The 16,884-nt window shown below is 39.9% G+C and overlaps 3 protein-coding genes across 4 annotated transcripts; 1 reads left to right on the top strand and 2 right to left on the bottom strand.

Annotated features, from left to right (window-relative positions):
* Window positions 1-336: 336 nt before the first annotated feature.
* calhm5.1 (calcium homeostasis modulator family member 5, tandem duplicate 1) lies at window positions 337-3,770 on the bottom strand. Its single transcript, XM_055023202.1, has 2 exons — window positions 1,578-3,770; window positions 337-952 (listed from the first exon to the last, which is right to left on the bottom strand). The coding sequence occupies exons 1-2, from the start codon at window positions 2,118-2,120 to the stop codon at window positions 563-565; spliced, it is 933 nt and encodes a 310-aa protein (XP_054879177.1). The 5' UTR covers window positions 2,121-3,770; the 3' UTR covers window positions 337-562.
* An 86-nt stretch (window positions 3,771-3,856) lies between these two features.
* On the bottom strand, window positions 3,857-8,054 carry calhm6 (calcium homeostasis modulator family member 6). Of its 2 annotated transcripts, XM_055023201.1 has the most exons (3): window positions 7,347-8,054; window positions 4,682-4,808; window positions 3,857-4,088 (listed from the first exon to the last, which is right to left on the bottom strand). In XM_055023201.1, the coding sequence occupies exons 1-3, from the start codon at window positions 7,869-7,871 to the stop codon at window positions 3,874-3,876; spliced, it is 867 nt and encodes a 288-aa protein (XP_054879176.1). In that variant the 5' UTR covers window positions 7,872-8,054; the 3' UTR covers window positions 3,857-3,873. The 2 variants fall into 2 exon arrangements, with proteins under 2 accessions (XP_054879176.1, XP_054879174.1); XM_055023199.1 differs by having other exon boundaries at window positions 3,982-4,808.
* Window positions 8,055-13,180: 5,126 nt separating this feature from the next.
* Window positions 13,181-16,463, top strand: rwdd1 (RWD domain containing 1). The gene is made up of 7 exons (XM_055023203.1): window positions 13,181-13,379; window positions 13,767-13,832; window positions 13,995-14,125; window positions 15,125-15,268; window positions 15,427-15,559; window positions 15,635-15,697; window positions 16,182-16,463. The coding sequence occupies exons 1-7, from the start codon at window positions 13,307-13,309 to the stop codon at window positions 16,292-16,294; spliced, it is 723 nt and encodes a 240-aa protein (XP_054879178.1). The 5' UTR covers window positions 13,181-13,306; the 3' UTR covers window positions 16,295-16,463.
* Window positions 16,464-16,884: the final 421 nt, after the last annotated feature.

Here is a 16,884-nt window from a genome sequence, read left to right as displayed (position 1 = left end):
CCGTTGTGGTAGATGTAGCAATACCAAGTGAGTGCAACATCAGGAAAAAGGAGAAACTGGAGAAATACCAGGGCCTCAGGGAAGAACTGGAGAGGGCCTGGAGGTGAAGACCACAGTGGTGCCTGTGGTCATCGGGGCCCTCGGGGCAGTCACCCCCAAACTGGAGCAGTGGCTTACAAACAGATCCCAGGAACAACATCAGACATCTCAGTCCAGAAATGTGCAGCAGTCCTTGGCACAGCCAAGATACTGCAGGACCCTCAAGCTCCCAGGCCTCTGGTAGAGGACCGAGCTCAGAGGATAAGAACCACCCGCGGTGGGTGAGAAGGGTTTTTTTTTTTTTTTTTTTTTTTAGAAATATATACATAAATAGTTAAATGACCATTTAGACTCTCAAGCAAGGCACAGTCAGTGATATTTACTCCTTATTTGTTGTTGACTGTAGCTGGTTGTGGAAAATGATCGAGTAAATTAGCCAAAGTTAAATACCATCAGTAAATTGTACGAGTGTCTTTAATATCCATTTTGTTAGCAGACTTTAGTTTTTCTCTTCAGTGGTTGTTCAGGTCATCTCTATCCCATGCTCCATGTCCAGAACGGGTCGATTTTCTGGTGCGAAATCCCTGTCTGTCCGCTCTACGTAGCGCTGCAGCGTACTGTAATACTGTTCACTCCTGGAGAAAGTGTAGTAGGCAGAGATCTCCTCCCATGCCTTGTGGTTTGGAAATGGCATGGGATCAGGTTCTTTGTTCTCAAAAAAGCTCTGCAAGTTTCTCTCAGCCAACTTTGTTGCATAGTTCACAGTGAAGGCATCAAAACGCTCCTTCTCTTTCTCAATATAATGCTTCCAGAACGTAAGCTGCAGGTAGCTGACCTGGGAACGGCAATTTTTGCAGCAAGTGCCCAAAAGACCTACAATGGCAGCAACCATTATGACACTCCATCCCAAAATCTGCAGATGTAATGAAAACAAAACATTCTGTCAATTAGTGACATGCATATTTTCCAATAATTATCAGCTGATGAATGCTAGGATAGCAAAACTTTAGGACTATGTGCCAGTATTCTATGTGACATTATTAACTCACTTTATGCTTTATTACTGCCTTGAAAAAAGGGACGTCATCAAATTTTATCATGTACACATCCATAAATGTTATGGGTTTGTGATAAATAAATCTTGTAATATATATTTCTCTGTCTCCAGTTAACAACAGGGCGTGTCCAGCTCATCTGACAAACTCGACGGCTTAGTTGGAATTAAATTATTAGTAATTTGTATTTATTTATTATTTGTCACATTTCTGAGAACTATCTCCATGAACTCACAGGCTTTTGAAGTCATTCTGTAGTTGTTTTACTGGATCTTACACTTCCCACAATAAAAGCAGATGTTACATTTCAAATAACTTCCCTGTCTAGAAAACATTCCTGTCCTTAAAGCTACAGTGCCATTGAAACTGCTGCACAACATTTGGTTTACAAATGTTCAAAGCCTAATAAAGATGCACAGGAGGTTAGGAATAATTAAGTGCAATCCTCTAAATGTACACAAAGATGGAATTGGTGTGTCTTACTTGTGACTGAGCCCTGAACATCAGCAGCAGCTTCATCCGTTCATCACTGGAAAGTTTAGAGTTACTACAGGGAACCAGGGCCAGCTGCTCCCGACACTGCAACGTCTTGTTTTTACAAAACAGATTCACAACCAGGTTATCATCCAGACCGCTGATGGCACATTCATAAAAGGTCCCATTGAGCAAGGCCACGCACAGCCACATAACAGGGGCCACACAAGCACCAGTAATAATGCTCAACAACACCCTGAAACAGCCAAGGCAGTTTCCGCGAGGACAAAGCTTCATGGGGTTAAGACAGCAGCCAGTGTAGAGCCTCCAGAGCCTGCTGCTGAAGAACAGACCAAAAACAAAAAGCACTGCAGCTGGACCAAGCAGAAAAGTCAGCCCATATGTGAAATTCTGCTCATGGTTACATGGGCACTGAAATGAAACCATGGAAAAAACTCGTTCCCCACCTATAGTGAGGAGTGCCATAAAACTGTAACCAATGGTGGCTTTTTGGTTCATGAAGAAACGCAGAACTGTCTGGAAGTTATCCATGGTATTAGAATCCAGGAGCTATCCAAAACAATCCCAGAGAAAAGTCCAACCAAACCTCGATCAGCTACTTCCTGCTCTGTTGTTTGTCAGAGATTCATCTGCCAAACCAGTTTGTGCTCCTCCCTTTGGTGGTCTGTTGTCACGCTCCTCCTTTGCTCACTTCAACCCTGAATTCTTCTGCCCTGAGCAGAAGAATCTGCTGTGCTCGTACTAACAGAAATCACAATCGTTGGAGTTAATTATTCCTATTCATAGGTTTTCCTTTTCAGCTGTGATATCAGGGTGAGTACTGTTATTGTGTGATGTCTTCCATGTTCTTCTGACAGAACCAACATCAAGCACAAAGAAATGAGAATGAAAATACAAGAAGAACAGTTCTTGAATAATTTTAGTTATTTCTTGATACAAATTCCCTCAATGTAAATTTAATATGAGATTCAGTCTGTTGCAAAGACATGACGAAACATGTAGAACATGCCATTGCAGCAGAAGCACATTCAGAGAACAAGAGGCATTGGGGGAAGTGCTCACATCCTCCATGTGGTTTACTTTTCCAGTCCCAGAGGACTGACGGTTCAGACTGCAGTCCATCACACAGATACTTCCTCTTTTCAAACCAAGTCATCCTCTGCAGCAACAGACTGAGCACTGAGTACCACAGGAAAACTGTAGTAATCTAAATATCTAGACACAAGGAATCTAAATATTTTGTCTGTGATGAAAAGCAGCCTAAAATAATTGAGAAAGTCCTGGCTGAGGACGATGGAGGGTGGGATTACATCAGCTTTAGATGATGAAAGCATAACACGATAACCAGTTACTTGGGGAACAGCAAACATTACACTTTGTCAATTTTAGACTATTTTTTTTTCTTCCAAAAAGTGAATCTGGATCACTTCCCACATGGAAAGAGCTCAGTGGAAGAGAGCTGAACACAACTTCTGAAGGACCTATTTGAGCGTTTCTCGCCAGAAGACTTTGAGTCATTCATGTGAGAAAAACTGACGAAAGCTCCAGCAGGTGATGGTCACCTTAACAAACTAAAAACAAATGCTGTGCCCACAGCTTTTATCCACAAACGCCAAAACCTCACTCAAAACCTCACCGCCGCCACTATTTGCTTTGTCCTCTCTATTGAGACACAAATACATTTTAACCAGTTGAAAAAAATTGTTTGTCTTCAATGTATGCAATGTCCCAGAATGGTAAATATGAAGCTTACCATAAATTACCTGCACTATAAGCAACCATCCTCCACTGCAAAAAGAAACGAGCCAATCCAAACCAGATGGCTGTTGACCTTAATTCAACATTTGGAAGCATGACCAGCACAGACTGGCCATGCTTCTTTCTGCCTGTATTCATGAAACTACAGGCAGAATAAGAATTCTAACACAGCACAGAAAATCAGTGTCATCGTTTACAACTTCTCATTCTGTTCTGTTATCTACCAGGGATAATCCAAGAAAAGGGGAGAATGTGAAACTTCTTTGGAGTGTAGTTGCACAGAAAGACAGTGACCAGGCTAAGCTTTTGTGGACAGTGGAGGCCTCCTGCAATAGTCGCAGCTCACTGCGACTAATGCGACTGTTGGATGAACTCAGATGAAGCAGAATCTAGTTTCCAATGACTGTCAAGCAATAAATATAATAATCTAATTTAAACATTGACAACGTTACTCTGCCAGATCACCCAAAGCATACAAAAAACCCAGACAAACAGGCAAGCAAACAGAGTGGAAATTAATGAGTCTTTACTCCAAAATTACAGAGAATAATTGACACATGCAATGTGATCCAAAGACACAAGAGCAAGGGAAACATTTACAGGAGCAAACAAGAAGATCTGGCAATAAGGGGAGGATATGTACAGGGACGGTGATTACTGGATGGAAGACAGGAAAATCATTTCTGGTCTTCAGCAGCAGTGAGAGAGCTGGAGGTGAGGAACTAACCAACAACTGGTTTCCTAACAGAATAACCAGAAAAAACATGAAGATATGTGAAACAATAGCCAAAACATGATCAAATTCAAAAGTAAGTAGAAATTGCAAACATAAGTCCACAAGAGTACAAAACTGACAAAATGTAACAAAACTGAAAAATAAACCAAAATTCTTCCAATCATGACTCCTTACAGCCGCCACGAGCCATCACAAACATATAGTACTTACATACTTTTAAACCTAAGAAAATTCACTTATATCGTGTTTAGAAATATATCAAATGTTTGAAATTATTCTTCTATCAATTTCAATTCTTTTCACATTGAAACCATTCCACCATCCACAAAATGGAGAACAGCAGGGTTGTCAGTCGACTCATTTGATCTTACTGAGACCATCCTAATCCCATCACCCTCCTGGTTTGTCTCCACATATCGATGTAAAGTGCTGTAGAAATGATCTTTGGTGCTAAACTTATATAATGAGGAAATTTTCTCCCAGTCCTTGTTGGAGGGAGTGGTGATGTTTGCAGGTTCCATCTGATTGAAAAAGCTCTTCAGGTTCCTCTCAGCAAGATCTTTAGCGTGTTTATTGGTGTATAAATCCATGAGCTCACTTTCCTCCTGAGCATAAGCCCTCCAGAACTTGAGCTGCTGATAGCTGATGGGCGAGTTGCAGCGAGCCAGGCAGATGATCAGTAAACTGGACAACATGATGAAGGTGATGACAAGCCAGCCTAGAATCTGTTGTGACCATCAACATAAAAAGATTATTTATTTCTATGACCATAGTAATGACTATTTAAAACTACAGCCTACAGCAAGAAAGCACCAAATTACACTTTAAAGAAGGAATGGTCTAATTTGAACATAATCTGGAGCATATACAGGTGGCAATGTAAATTATCAATGAATGAATCAACAGATCAAGTTTATTTATAAAGCACATTTCAGCAACAAAGCAGTTCAAAGTGATAGGAAGAAAAAATTTCAATAAGCTTTGTGAAAATTTTGATAATTTTTCTAATACGGTAATGAGTTAAAATCAGTAATGACAATGCAAAAATGTTCAGAACATAAACCAATACTTGGTATTTATGTTAGAACACTGCAAAGTACATCTACTGACAATATCAGCTGTTTGTTCCCAAAAGGTAAGCAGATGTAAACTATCTTCAAAACAAAAAGCTTCTCTTTTAATATCAACTTGAAAGTGTTTTTTTGTGTGTCTGATGTATTTTGGACTAAAATGATCTTGTTCTTCATCCAGAGACGTAATTAGAGCATCCAGCTTAAATAAGAGTCGTGAGGGATCAAAATAATATCACTCAAGTAGAAATAGAAAGTCCATGATTCTCTCACATCTGTCCAATGGAGCTGCTGTCTGGTCATAGACCAGACAAACCGTTAGAAGGTCTCTATAATCAGGCCTGAAAGGTTTGATATCAAAAACCAATCAGATTCCATCACTGTAACAACGTAGCTAAAAGTGGCATTCTGGACTTTTCTTCTTTTATAAGTTGTAACCTTTTAAAACGAATGTTTAAATGTTCAAACAGACTTGTGCCTTAGCCATTAAGTGATTGTATACAGAAATTGCAGGGCAGCAGTAAATGTACCAGAGCAGCTTTCCATGGATATTATGAGGTTCCATTTCATAAAACCACTTTTGCTCAAAGTGCTCTGTCTCTGAGAGGAGCTGCAGTTTGGAACTCACTTCCTGTCAATTTAAAGTTGTAATATGTTCAAAAGCAAACAGAACTCTATCCACTCAATGTTTTTATGTTTCACTGTTTTATATGCATGACTGTGTATGTATATGTTGTGTAGTAGGAAAATGTTAAGGTTGCTTAGGGTTACATATGATTATTAGCTGAATCATTGAATAGCAGAATTAAGAATCTTATGTGATGCATGAGCTCATGAAAAATGACTTGTGAAGAAGTTTAGTTTCTCTGGCCTTAACATTACAGTGAAGTCATTGTGTTGGCTCTTTATCTCTCCTGGCTCCACATGTCTATTATAAGATTATCAAACTCAGTGAATGGAAAGAACCTCTCCCTATAACACTGTAAGCTGTGTTCTGCTCCAGCTTCTTTCTCCTGACTGCCATCAGTGAGCAGAGACTTCAAACAGGGCACAACCTACAGTTTTATAGGGAGACGTTCATTCCATTCACATACTAGTATGATGATCTACTTGGTTATAGAACTGACTGCAGAATAGACAACAAGCACATGTGTCTGCTTTCACCAGGAGCCAGGAGAGATAAAGAGCCAACACAATGACTTCACTGGAACGTTAAGGCCAGAGAAACGAAACTCATTTTTCATGAGCTCATGCATCACATAAGAATCTATCTTCAAAAACATACTTTGATTCTTTCTTGTATGTTTGAGAAATCATTTCATCTCACATGGCAGCCATTCAGCTGTGCATAATGTCTGACTGGAAATACCATCTCCTTCAAGGTGCAGCTACTCTCTAAGCTTCTACCTGACAGAGCAGCCTTCCCTCAGGGCTGCCTGCTCTGCTCCTTCAGACTAGCCAAACATCTGGTGGAACTGCACATCTGCTGCTGATCTCATACCAGTTAGTTAGTTCTCAGTGCAACGCTGGTCACAATGTTGTTAAAGGGTGAATAGAGGAGTCATGTTGTGATGACTCCCTGAAGACTCAGAAAGAGCAGGAGTTTTTAAAGAGTACAGAATCACATCAATTCCAGAAGTAAAATTTGATATATTCAGTCATATTTGATATATTCAGCATTTTTATGACAAAAAATGCTGAATGCTATAAAAAAAAGCATTTTATAGCATTTTGATTATGCTATAAAATGGTTCTATGTTCCTGGAAACATAATTTAAAACTACTTCTAGAGTTTTTTCTTTTTTCTTTTAGGTTTCTCATGTACATGTAGCCAGATACGACTTTCCTCTGATTATTCATCCATCTGTTAAAGACACTAAATAGTCTGCAGTGTAAACATGTTGTCAAATCAACACAGCGAAAGGTTATATTTATACAAAAACAAACATAGTTGTTCACATGTTTCCTTGTAGGAAGAACAATTTTAATATTTAAATTCCAGATTTCTTCAAATGCTGATTTGATACAAATAATTAACTATTTGATAGTAAAAGAAACATTTGCAGTGTTTCCAGACAAAGATTTGCTGCACTGCTCACTACCAAGTCAACGAATTAAGAAAGCTGAAGTCTTTCATGCTGTGATGACTTGTGTAATAAATGATAGAGTGGATCACATCAGAAAACTGCTTACCTGAGACTGAGATCTTAATGCACGCAGAACCTCCTCATTACGTTTATCACAAGGAAGCAAGGGAAGCTTCTTTGCACAGTCCAACTCAGAATTCATATCTTTGCACAAATACTTGTTGTAAACACTCACATTGGTTCCAGTCATTGCACACTCATAATAGTTACCATTAAGCAGGGCAACTGCAAACCAGCTGGACGGTGCCACCAGGGCTGTGGAACTGATTTGGAAGAAAGCTGTGCAAGTGGCTGCCAGGTTTTTCCAACAACACAACTTTGCCTTGTTGTGCCAAAGACCTGTAAACAATATCCACATCTTTTTGCTGAGAATATAACCGAGCAGCAACAAAGCTAATGCTGGAACCAACAGGAAGACCAAGCCATACAGGAAGTTCAGCTCGTTGCAGGGACATTTGAAAGCCACCGAGGAGAAGATCTGCTCGCCTCCAGCTGTCAACAGAGCAACCAACCCAAAACCAAGGTTGGTCTGCTTGCTGGCAATATTCAGAATGGTCTTAAATCTATCCATTGGTAGCTGCTGGATGACAGAGAGAGTCAGCTGAAATGAACGTTGCAGTTTCACTTCCACCCCGTATGTCTAAATGTCACCACCACAAACGTAATTTCCTGGAACTCTTAATGTCAGTCGTAGGTTTAACTCTACTTTCTGAGCTTTGTAGCCAGCAAACAAAATTTCAGTTTGTACCTGAAATTGAGATGTCTTTCCATGTGTGTCTCCAGTTACCGAAAGCTATCAAATGTCATACTCTTCACTGCTGGTTATAAATAAACCACTGGCATCTGTGTTTCTTTTCATAAGGTGTCACAGTCGGGGAGTGTGGCACATTCTAAGAACCCCAAACAGTCACAGCTCACATGGTCCCTACTATTCTACATCGGAAAGCTATCCAGTAAAATGAAAATACTGTCAGAATGAACTCTTTAGTTGGATCATATTGGCATTGAGACAGCCTCTGTCCAATCTTGTGTGTCTTGTGTGTGTGCGTGTGCATGTGTGGGTGTGGGTGTGCATGTGTGTGTGTGTGTGTGTGTGTGTGTGTGCGCGTGTGTGTGTGCGTGTGTGTTTGCGTGTGTGTGTTGTGTGTGCGTGTGTGTGTGTGTGTGTGTGTGTGTGTGTGTTGTGTGCGGGTGTGTGTGCGGGTGTGTGTGTGTGTGTGTGTGTGTGTGTGTGTGTGTGGGTGTGGGTGTGTGTGTGTGTGTGTGTGTGTGTGTGTGGTGTGTGTGTGTGTGTGTGTGTGTGTACGTATAAAGGTGGGGATATTTGGGTCTCTGTGTGCCCAGTCCTCTGTCAGGTCAAGACTTTTGCTATATTTGCACTTCAGGCTTTAATGCTCAATTCTGAGTTTTGTTCAGATCTGAATTTTATTGCGTGGCTGTCCATATTTCCAAATTTATGCAATTTTTATGTGATCTCCTAAAGGATGATCTCCTTATGTAAACTGTAAACAACCTGGATGCTGTCATGTCAAGTATCAATCATGTATCAATCAGTAAACATGGATGGTAGTGCTGGAGAGTATCTTGCCATTCGAAAGTTGTTGTCCAATAGCAACTAGCTCATTAACAACTTAACCATGTTTGCTGTTTTTCTTCCTGCTAGCATGCGTCAGGACACAGAATAAGTATCAATGAGCCCGTCGTACAGGTCAGATAAACGTGACCTGACCGTATAGACACAGGTCACATTTGAAAAGATCAGATACGGATTGGGTTCAGGACCACATATCCAAGTGACCTCAGTTACATTTGTAAAAATCTTATCTGTGTTCTAACTGTGATGAAAAGATCAAATACAGGTCGCATGAGGGCAAAATATCATATTTGTGTCATTTCAGGCTCCATTGTGAACGTACCCTTAGACTCGTACTCCCTGCCAGTGGCTGGTGGCCCCACCTGTGCATGTTGGTGCATCTGGGTCTGGGTGCATCTGGGTCTGGGTGCAGCTGGGTCTGGGTGCATTTGGGTCTGGGTGCATCTGGGTCTGGGTGCAGCTGAGTCTGGGTGCATTTGGGTCTGGGTGCATCTGGGTCTGGGTGCAGCTGAGTCTGGGTGCATTTGGGTCTGGGTGCATCTGGGTCTGGGTGCATCTGGGTCTGGGTGCAGCTGAGTCTCGGTGCATCTGGGTCTGGGTGCATCTGGGTCTGGGTGCAGCTGAGTCTCGGTGCATCTGGGTCTGGGTGCATCTGGGTCTGGGTGCAGCTGGGTCTGGGTGCAGCTGGGTGTGGGTGCATCTGGGTCTGGGTGCAGCTGGGTGTGGGTGCAGCTGGGTGTGGGTGCAGCTATGGCTGGGTGTCTGTTGACTCACTCTTGATGGCTGCTTGGCAGGGCCTGGGCCCCTTGGCTCTATCTGGCTTTTTCTGAAGGGTGGGGTGCCCTTGAGTCTTGGGTCTCTATCAGGAAAGATTCTCAGTCACATTACCCTTCAGTTCTTCCCTCTGGAAGGCTCCGTAAAGTTCTGCTGTATTTATACAAAAAAATTAATTGTCCTGTCTGCAATAACCAAGGGAGGAATTTACATTTGATTAATGGAGGCAAAATAAACAAGGAGATTTCTGAAATGGGAGGGTTGGCAAATTGCAAGAAAGTGTTACATAAAATGTGCAGTTAGAAACTTATTGGCACTGCATAGAACAGGGTTGGGCAACTCCAGGCCTTGAGGGCCGGTCTCCTGCAACTTTTAGATGTGTCTCTACTTCAACACACCTCAGTCAAATAATGAGGTCATTAGCAGGACTCTGCAGAACTTGGCTGCATTTAGGAGGTGATTCAGCTATTTAATTCAGCTGTGTTGGACCAGGGAGACGTCCAAGAGTTGTAGGCCACTGACCCTCGAGGACCAGGAGTGCCCACCCCCCTGGCATAGAATATTATGAATAACTGGTAATTATTCTGGTTGAAATGGTATGGCTAAAATATATTTAATGGTCACATTAGTATTATTATCTATTAAATGATGTCCCTTATCAGCTCCATATCTCTTGAAAGGTCTTAATGTGTACAAACTGCTTGGCCAATAATGACTAGTTAGTGGTCTGGACATCAAACATGGGTGTTGTTTTCCTCATTATAAACTGTTGAGATTTACAGAAGTCAAATAAAAATGTAAATGTTTAGTTCTGAATTTGGTTTGCATTCATAGATTCCTGTGGTCAGCGCTACTCATCTATTCTCTGCCACAACACTTTTAACAAAAATGTAAAACCAAATATAAACAAGTTTTAATAAAACATTCTTCATGAACATTGATTTGTTGCAGTGTCTTGATGCAAACTATGACTTATTTCAATTATAAATTGCTAAGTTGCTTTACTTTGAACCCTCTTTGTTTTTATCATGACCCAGATGTCTGAGAACCAACAAGTAGGAACAATTAACAAATATTTAAACATGAGGATTTTTCTAGAAAAATATTCAGATTTTATTTGATGTTTTCAAGGTGTACACTGAAAATGATAAGAAATGAAGGCATGTCCTTCTGTTTTTCTCTCTACCATCAGCTGCTCTGCTCTCAGCTCCAACACAGAGAGCTGTGAGCCACTCGCAATGCTTCGCCCGACCCTCCTGCTTCAAATTCTTGTCATTAACAAGAAATCTAAATAAGATTGAAATATTTTCTACCTCTGATAGAAAAGTTTAAGTCTATCAAAGTGTTTTGGGTAGTTTTGCTGGTTTTGATTTCCAAGGTAGTTTATCAAGATTCAACCAAGATAATGAAATAAACTGGCCTGATTTATACTGTTAATGTGTTTCATCCTATTGAAAAGTGGGAGTGAAATGTATTTTGGTTCATGTATTTACTTACCTAAAGCAAAAAGTTTTTTTTGTGCTCACTGCTGAAGCTGCTCACTTCAAGCAGCTCTGAGGGATCAAAGGTCTTCTGCAGCAAAGCTGCTGTTGCTCCTCCTACACATTTTTTTAAAGAGGGCAGGGCAGCTAAAAATTCATCAAACTATTTTCCAAGACTGAGGGCTCCTGTCCTGTGTGCCTACAACACAGTCCCTTTAAAATAAGAATTTCTGTCACCTCTGCAGAGAATAGTTTTATTTATCTAATGTTGACCAATGATGACCAGTTATTTGCAGACTTTATTGCACCCAGTGTTGAAGACTTTTGAGGAAAATGACTATAACTTTTCTTTTGCTCTGTCACTGAAGAGACACTTTAAAATAATATCTTCACTTAGCAATGTTTTTTCCTAAGTGATTTAGTTTGACGCTGGCTGCTGTGCCCTGAAATAGAAACAAGTTAAAGCTGCTTTTAAGATGCACTCTGAAAAGTAAATTTCGGTTTTACATTCACATCTCACCAATATTAAAATCGATCCAGATAGCGCAATATGAGTGAAACAACATTGATTCAACATTAGTTAATTGGCTGGAACTGGATGATTGTTTGATGGTTTATCCACTATCAGTCATCAACATTAACTACAAATGAACCTTTGTGATTACAATTAAACATTGAATTAATCTCTATTTTGTAGATAAATTAAATTATAAATTTCTGAACCAAACATTTTTCTTATTTTGGTCTGATGATTATTTAGGCTCACAGCTCTTCAGATGCACAATGTGTGTCAATGGAAATGCTTTGTTTCTTTAAAGCCTAACTTCTAACTAAAGCTTGTTAAGAATTAAAAAGTAGGAATAACTTGATTTAGCTCGTTAATTAATTCTTTGTCCCGAATTCTTGTGTCTGTGTAAGTGTGCAGAGAGAAAAGAGCAATCATACAACGTCAGATTTCAGATATACATAACTTTATCCAAAAGTGAATACAAATACATACAGAATAACAGACCACCATTTACACCCAGATTATCATGAAGCCAACACCCAATGACAAAACAGAATATTACCTGATTCAAAAATGCATTTTTGGGAACCACTCACTCAGCACCAAGCGATTCGAACTTCTGCTGTAAAACAAATCATTTATAGAATGTGTAATCTCCTCATTTAAATATATGCATTAGGAGGTGTGTTCTTTTCCTTTGTGTGGGCTGTCTTAATGTTCATTTTATTACCTCCTGCTAAAGAGCCCCAAAAGCAGATATACGGCCTAGATTTTCTCGTACCAGCCGCTGTCCAGTTTGATATATGATTGCAGCTGCAGTGTTATCTCTGCCTCAAAATGTTTTAACAAGAAACTAGTTGGTGTTTTTAACCAAGCTTGCACAAAATGTAATGCTAAATAATGACTATAAGTTTGGATCTAATAAGTAACTAATTAAAAACATGCTTAAAGAAATATAGTTAATTCTAATATAGATAAAATTATTTATAAAAAGTTTTAAGATCCTAGTGAACTTTTGAACCATGCTCAGGAATTTGTTAATTGCCTGGCAGACAGGCTCCCTATCTAAAGAGATCCAAGGAGTCTAGGCCTGTGTTTTCTGTTTTTTTTCTGTCTGATCCTCCTTTTAAGAATTTATCTGCGTTTCAGAGATTGAGCCGTTGTTTTTAGTTTAATCTAAATTTATATGAACATAGAGTGTACTTTAACTTTCTATGTTATATTTCATATGTGTCAAAACTATCCTGTGCAGTATTGTGCTAACTTAAAATTCTATTTAAACAAGCTTTAGTTACGTGCTCTTTCATGAGGTTTGTTCATTTTAATACAAATGTTATTCTAACTTCTCCGTAAGTACAAAAACTTAATTTGTATTTTAATTGATCTGGGATCTGACTTGTGCTGAACATTTTTGTCAATAAAGTTTTCTAAATATAACAGGGGTGTCCGCTGTCGGTTTCCGTATTTGCATCACTAAATCTGAGATCGATTTAGTGTCTGCAGAGCGGATGACGTAGTCAGGCAGAAATGTCAATCTCCGACATCATCGATCGCCTAATGAGCAGATGGGACCGACAGAACCCGCCGAGCCAAAAGTTTCAGTGCTGGAATGATTTGATCAAACTCGATATAATCCCCTGAGATTAAAAATGACAGATTACGTCGAGGAGCAAAGGAATGAACTTGAAGCCATAGAATCAATCTATCCCGACTCCTTTACAGGTGGGAGTTGATGAAAATAGTAGCTAGCTTCCAGCTAGCATTGCAGCAAGCCTTCTTCATCTGACTGCTTGGAACTGCTTTGTTTTGCTTAATAGATTTGATGACTTTAGTCAACGTTTGCTAATGAGACAGTAAGTTTTCGTCTTGCAGGCTTTTCACGTTCACATCCAGCAACGAGAAGCAACGATTCGGTTTTCTAGCTAAAATAGACTCGTTTAAATCCGGGATAAACTTGTAGAGACTTGTAGGGTTTTGGTCTTACGATGAAAAGCAGGAATAGTTGAAGTGAACTGCTACAGCGACAGCCATGGAAGCTGTCTGCACAATAAAGCAGGTGATCATGGTGCTCTAATGCAAGTTTGCAGAAATGATCTGTTATCATTGCAGTGCTGTCAGAAGAACCCACCAGCTTCACGATCACAGTGACGTCAGACGCAGGAGAAAACGGGGAAAGTGAGTATATTACATTTAGAAATGTGGTATATTCTGACATTCCCTTAATATTGACACCTTCTTTATAATGACGATGATTTACCAGAGTTAATGTACGGTTTGAAGTTACCGAATAAAGATTCAGTGGGAATAAATTTTTCTCACTTTGTTTTCTCATCCCAGCTGTTGAGGCAACTTTAAAGTTTACATATGTATCAGAATACCCGGATGAGCCCCCACTGTGGGAGATCTACTCTCAAGAAAACCTGGAAGATGGCGACCTGGAGAACATTCTCACCCTGTTGAAGCAGCAGGTGTGCTCATTTATCTAGAATAAATACTGTGTTTAATTTCTTCCGCTTTGTTCATTATTTTTACTCCGGCTTCCTCCCTCAGTCCACAAACATGACTGTCAGGTTAATTGGTCTCTGAATTCTCTCTAGGTATCTGTGTGTGTGTGTGTGTGTGTGTGCGCGCGTGTGCGCACATGCTTGTTTGTCCTGTTTGTTTCTGTGTTGACTGTGACCTGTCCAGGTGACTCCGCCTCTTGCCCAGGATGTTAGCTGGAGAAGGACCTGCACCTCTTGACCCCATGAGGGACAAGGGTGCTAGAAAATAGATGGATGGATGTTCATTATTTTTGAACTTTTTTGGGGGGGAAAGTGTTCTCAGCAGACTTTAGGTCACAGGTGTCAAACTCCAGACCTGGAGGGCCAATGTGCCTCTGCTGCACCACCTGAATAGAATAATTAGGTCATTAAGGCTCTGGAGATCTGATTTACACAAGGACCAGGTCATAAAGCCATTTTATTCCAGTGTTTTGTACCTGTGGCACATCTAAAACCTGTAGGATAGTAGCACTTGAGGACTGGAGTTTGACAACCCTGCTTTAGGATATTTCCATACACTCAATACAAACTGACCCAAGAGCCATATTCAGTCTTGGCACAGGTTTGTGGAAGCCCATCACTCAAAGATCGATTGTTTTAGGAGCTGTTGAGGCATGCAGCAAATGGCCATATTTACAGTCATGTTGAACATGACAAAACTGCAGGTCACAACATTATTTCATAATATTAAAGCCTTTTTGTTCTTAAAGTAGTCCCACAGTAACTGAAAAAATATTAATTACATTTTTCTGATTTTTATTTGCACTGAAAGGAGGGAACAGAAAAGATTTTCGTTCTGTGCACAACCTGGGTCTAAATTAGCAGTGGCTCTTGTTCAAGAGCCAAATGTAACACTAAACTGAAGCTGCTTGTTTTATGCTGTTGATTTTCTATTACCAACATGTGTATGTAATAATCGTGCAGGCTGAAGAAAACCTGGGTATGGTGATGATTTTCACCCTGGTGACAGCTGTTCAGGAGAAACTTAATGAAATTGTGGATGCAATGAAAAACAGACAAGAAGAGGAAAAACTCCGGAAAGAAAAAGAGGCAGAGGAAGCAGAAAAGGTAATTGGAAGTCTGTTTGAATACTAGTTTGACTTTTAATTGGTTTGCCTCATCTAGGTCCTCATTTCTATAGAGGCGTAGGTGATATGTTCAGGCTCCCTGAGATTTGCTAAGGAGATGAAGGCAGTATGTATGAAAAGGATGCTTGTGTTTGGCAGGTGAAGTTCCAGGGTACAGTGGTAACAATTGAAAACTTCCTGGCATGGAAAGCAAAGTTTGAGCTGGAGATGGCTGAGTTCAGACGAAAAAAACAGAAAGAGGAAGAGCAGGCTGGAAAACCCCGACTCACTGGTAAATCAGTTTCACTTTTCTGAAAAAACCTTGGAAGCTGCTTGCAAAATAAAGTATTATTTTTTTCCTCTTTAGGTAAACAGCTGTTTGAGAGAGATCATAACCTCGACACATCAGACATTCAGTTCCTAGAAGATGGTAAGTAATGCTCTACATTAAACAGATCCTGCTGTTAAATATATTTGGAAAACAATTTTTCTCAAACTGGCGGGATTTTTCTCATAATTTTAATCCGTTTTGAGCAATAACTCCAGCTAGATAAACTTAAATGTGTCTTGTGTTTGAAGCTGACTTGCCAGAGTAAGACTTGTTTTTACTACCTTCAGTTGGGAACCACTCATTGGAAACAACTACAGGGAATTGGGAGTTTGTATAGATTCTTCTATGTAATGTCTCTATGATGCAAGAACCAACTCTTAACAGAGCACGGCGCTTCTGCTTCTCTTTAAACAATGCTGGCCAAGCATTACAGTCATGACCTTGTTTTTTGCTGTATTCCACAATATTTCACAGGTAAAGTGAAACTGTTTTAATCACAGAGCCTTGGGTGGAATGCATCTTGAATGGTGATTTGTTCACTACCCTTCTTCTAAAGCGATTTGTTCTTTTTTGGTCTTCTCAGCTGGAAACAATGTAGAAGTGGACGAGTCCCTGTTCCAGGACATTGAGGACTTGGATTTGGATGAAGAGGATCCAAACTTTGACCCGTTAGACATGGACAGTGATGATGACTAAAGCTGGACAAAACAACACAGTTAAAACCCCCAGCAGACCACCGCTTCACTCATAGTTCCACCCAATTGTGGCATTTCTGAAGACTCTTGGAGAAAATAGAAAAAAAATCTCAGTTTACTACAACAGAAGATGTTAAAAAAAATAAACTAATTGAAATTTCCAAAATAAATCTTTCTCTTTATTAAATATTGACCTTCAAAAAACTATGGTGAATAATATTTCAGTTTCTAAACTCCAACTTACATGAGTCAAGAGAAGAAGAGCTACAACCTGATACAAACAATTTAATGATTTCATATCCATAACTCCTAGAAAAAAGGAAGATTTTTTTTTGTCCTGATTTAGAAAAATTTGGAGATGGACACATACTACAAGATCTGATATCACAGAGAAAACCACCAAGTTCTCACCTGGTGGTTTCAGTCGGAAACCACCTCTGAACAGAACTGTTCACACTTATTGAGCAACACTGAACTGCTGAGTTTGTAGAAAACTATAGATGGAATCCAGTGGAATTGGAGATCAATTCCAACATTACATTCTGAATAAATACATCAACTATGGATCATCTTAAATTTCCATCTCCACTT

Source organism: Poeciliopsis prolifica, unplaced genomic scaffold (assembly GCF_027474105.1).
Source record: "Poeciliopsis prolifica strain line A6 unplaced genomic scaffold, Auburn_PproV2 SCAFFOLD096, whole genome shotgun sequence".
NCBI classification, from domain to species: domain Eukaryota; kingdom Metazoa; phylum Chordata; class Actinopteri; order Cyprinodontiformes; family Poeciliidae; genus Poeciliopsis; species Poeciliopsis prolifica.
Note: the sequence above shows the minus strand (reverse complement) of the source record. Positions and strands in the feature narration are given on the sequence as shown.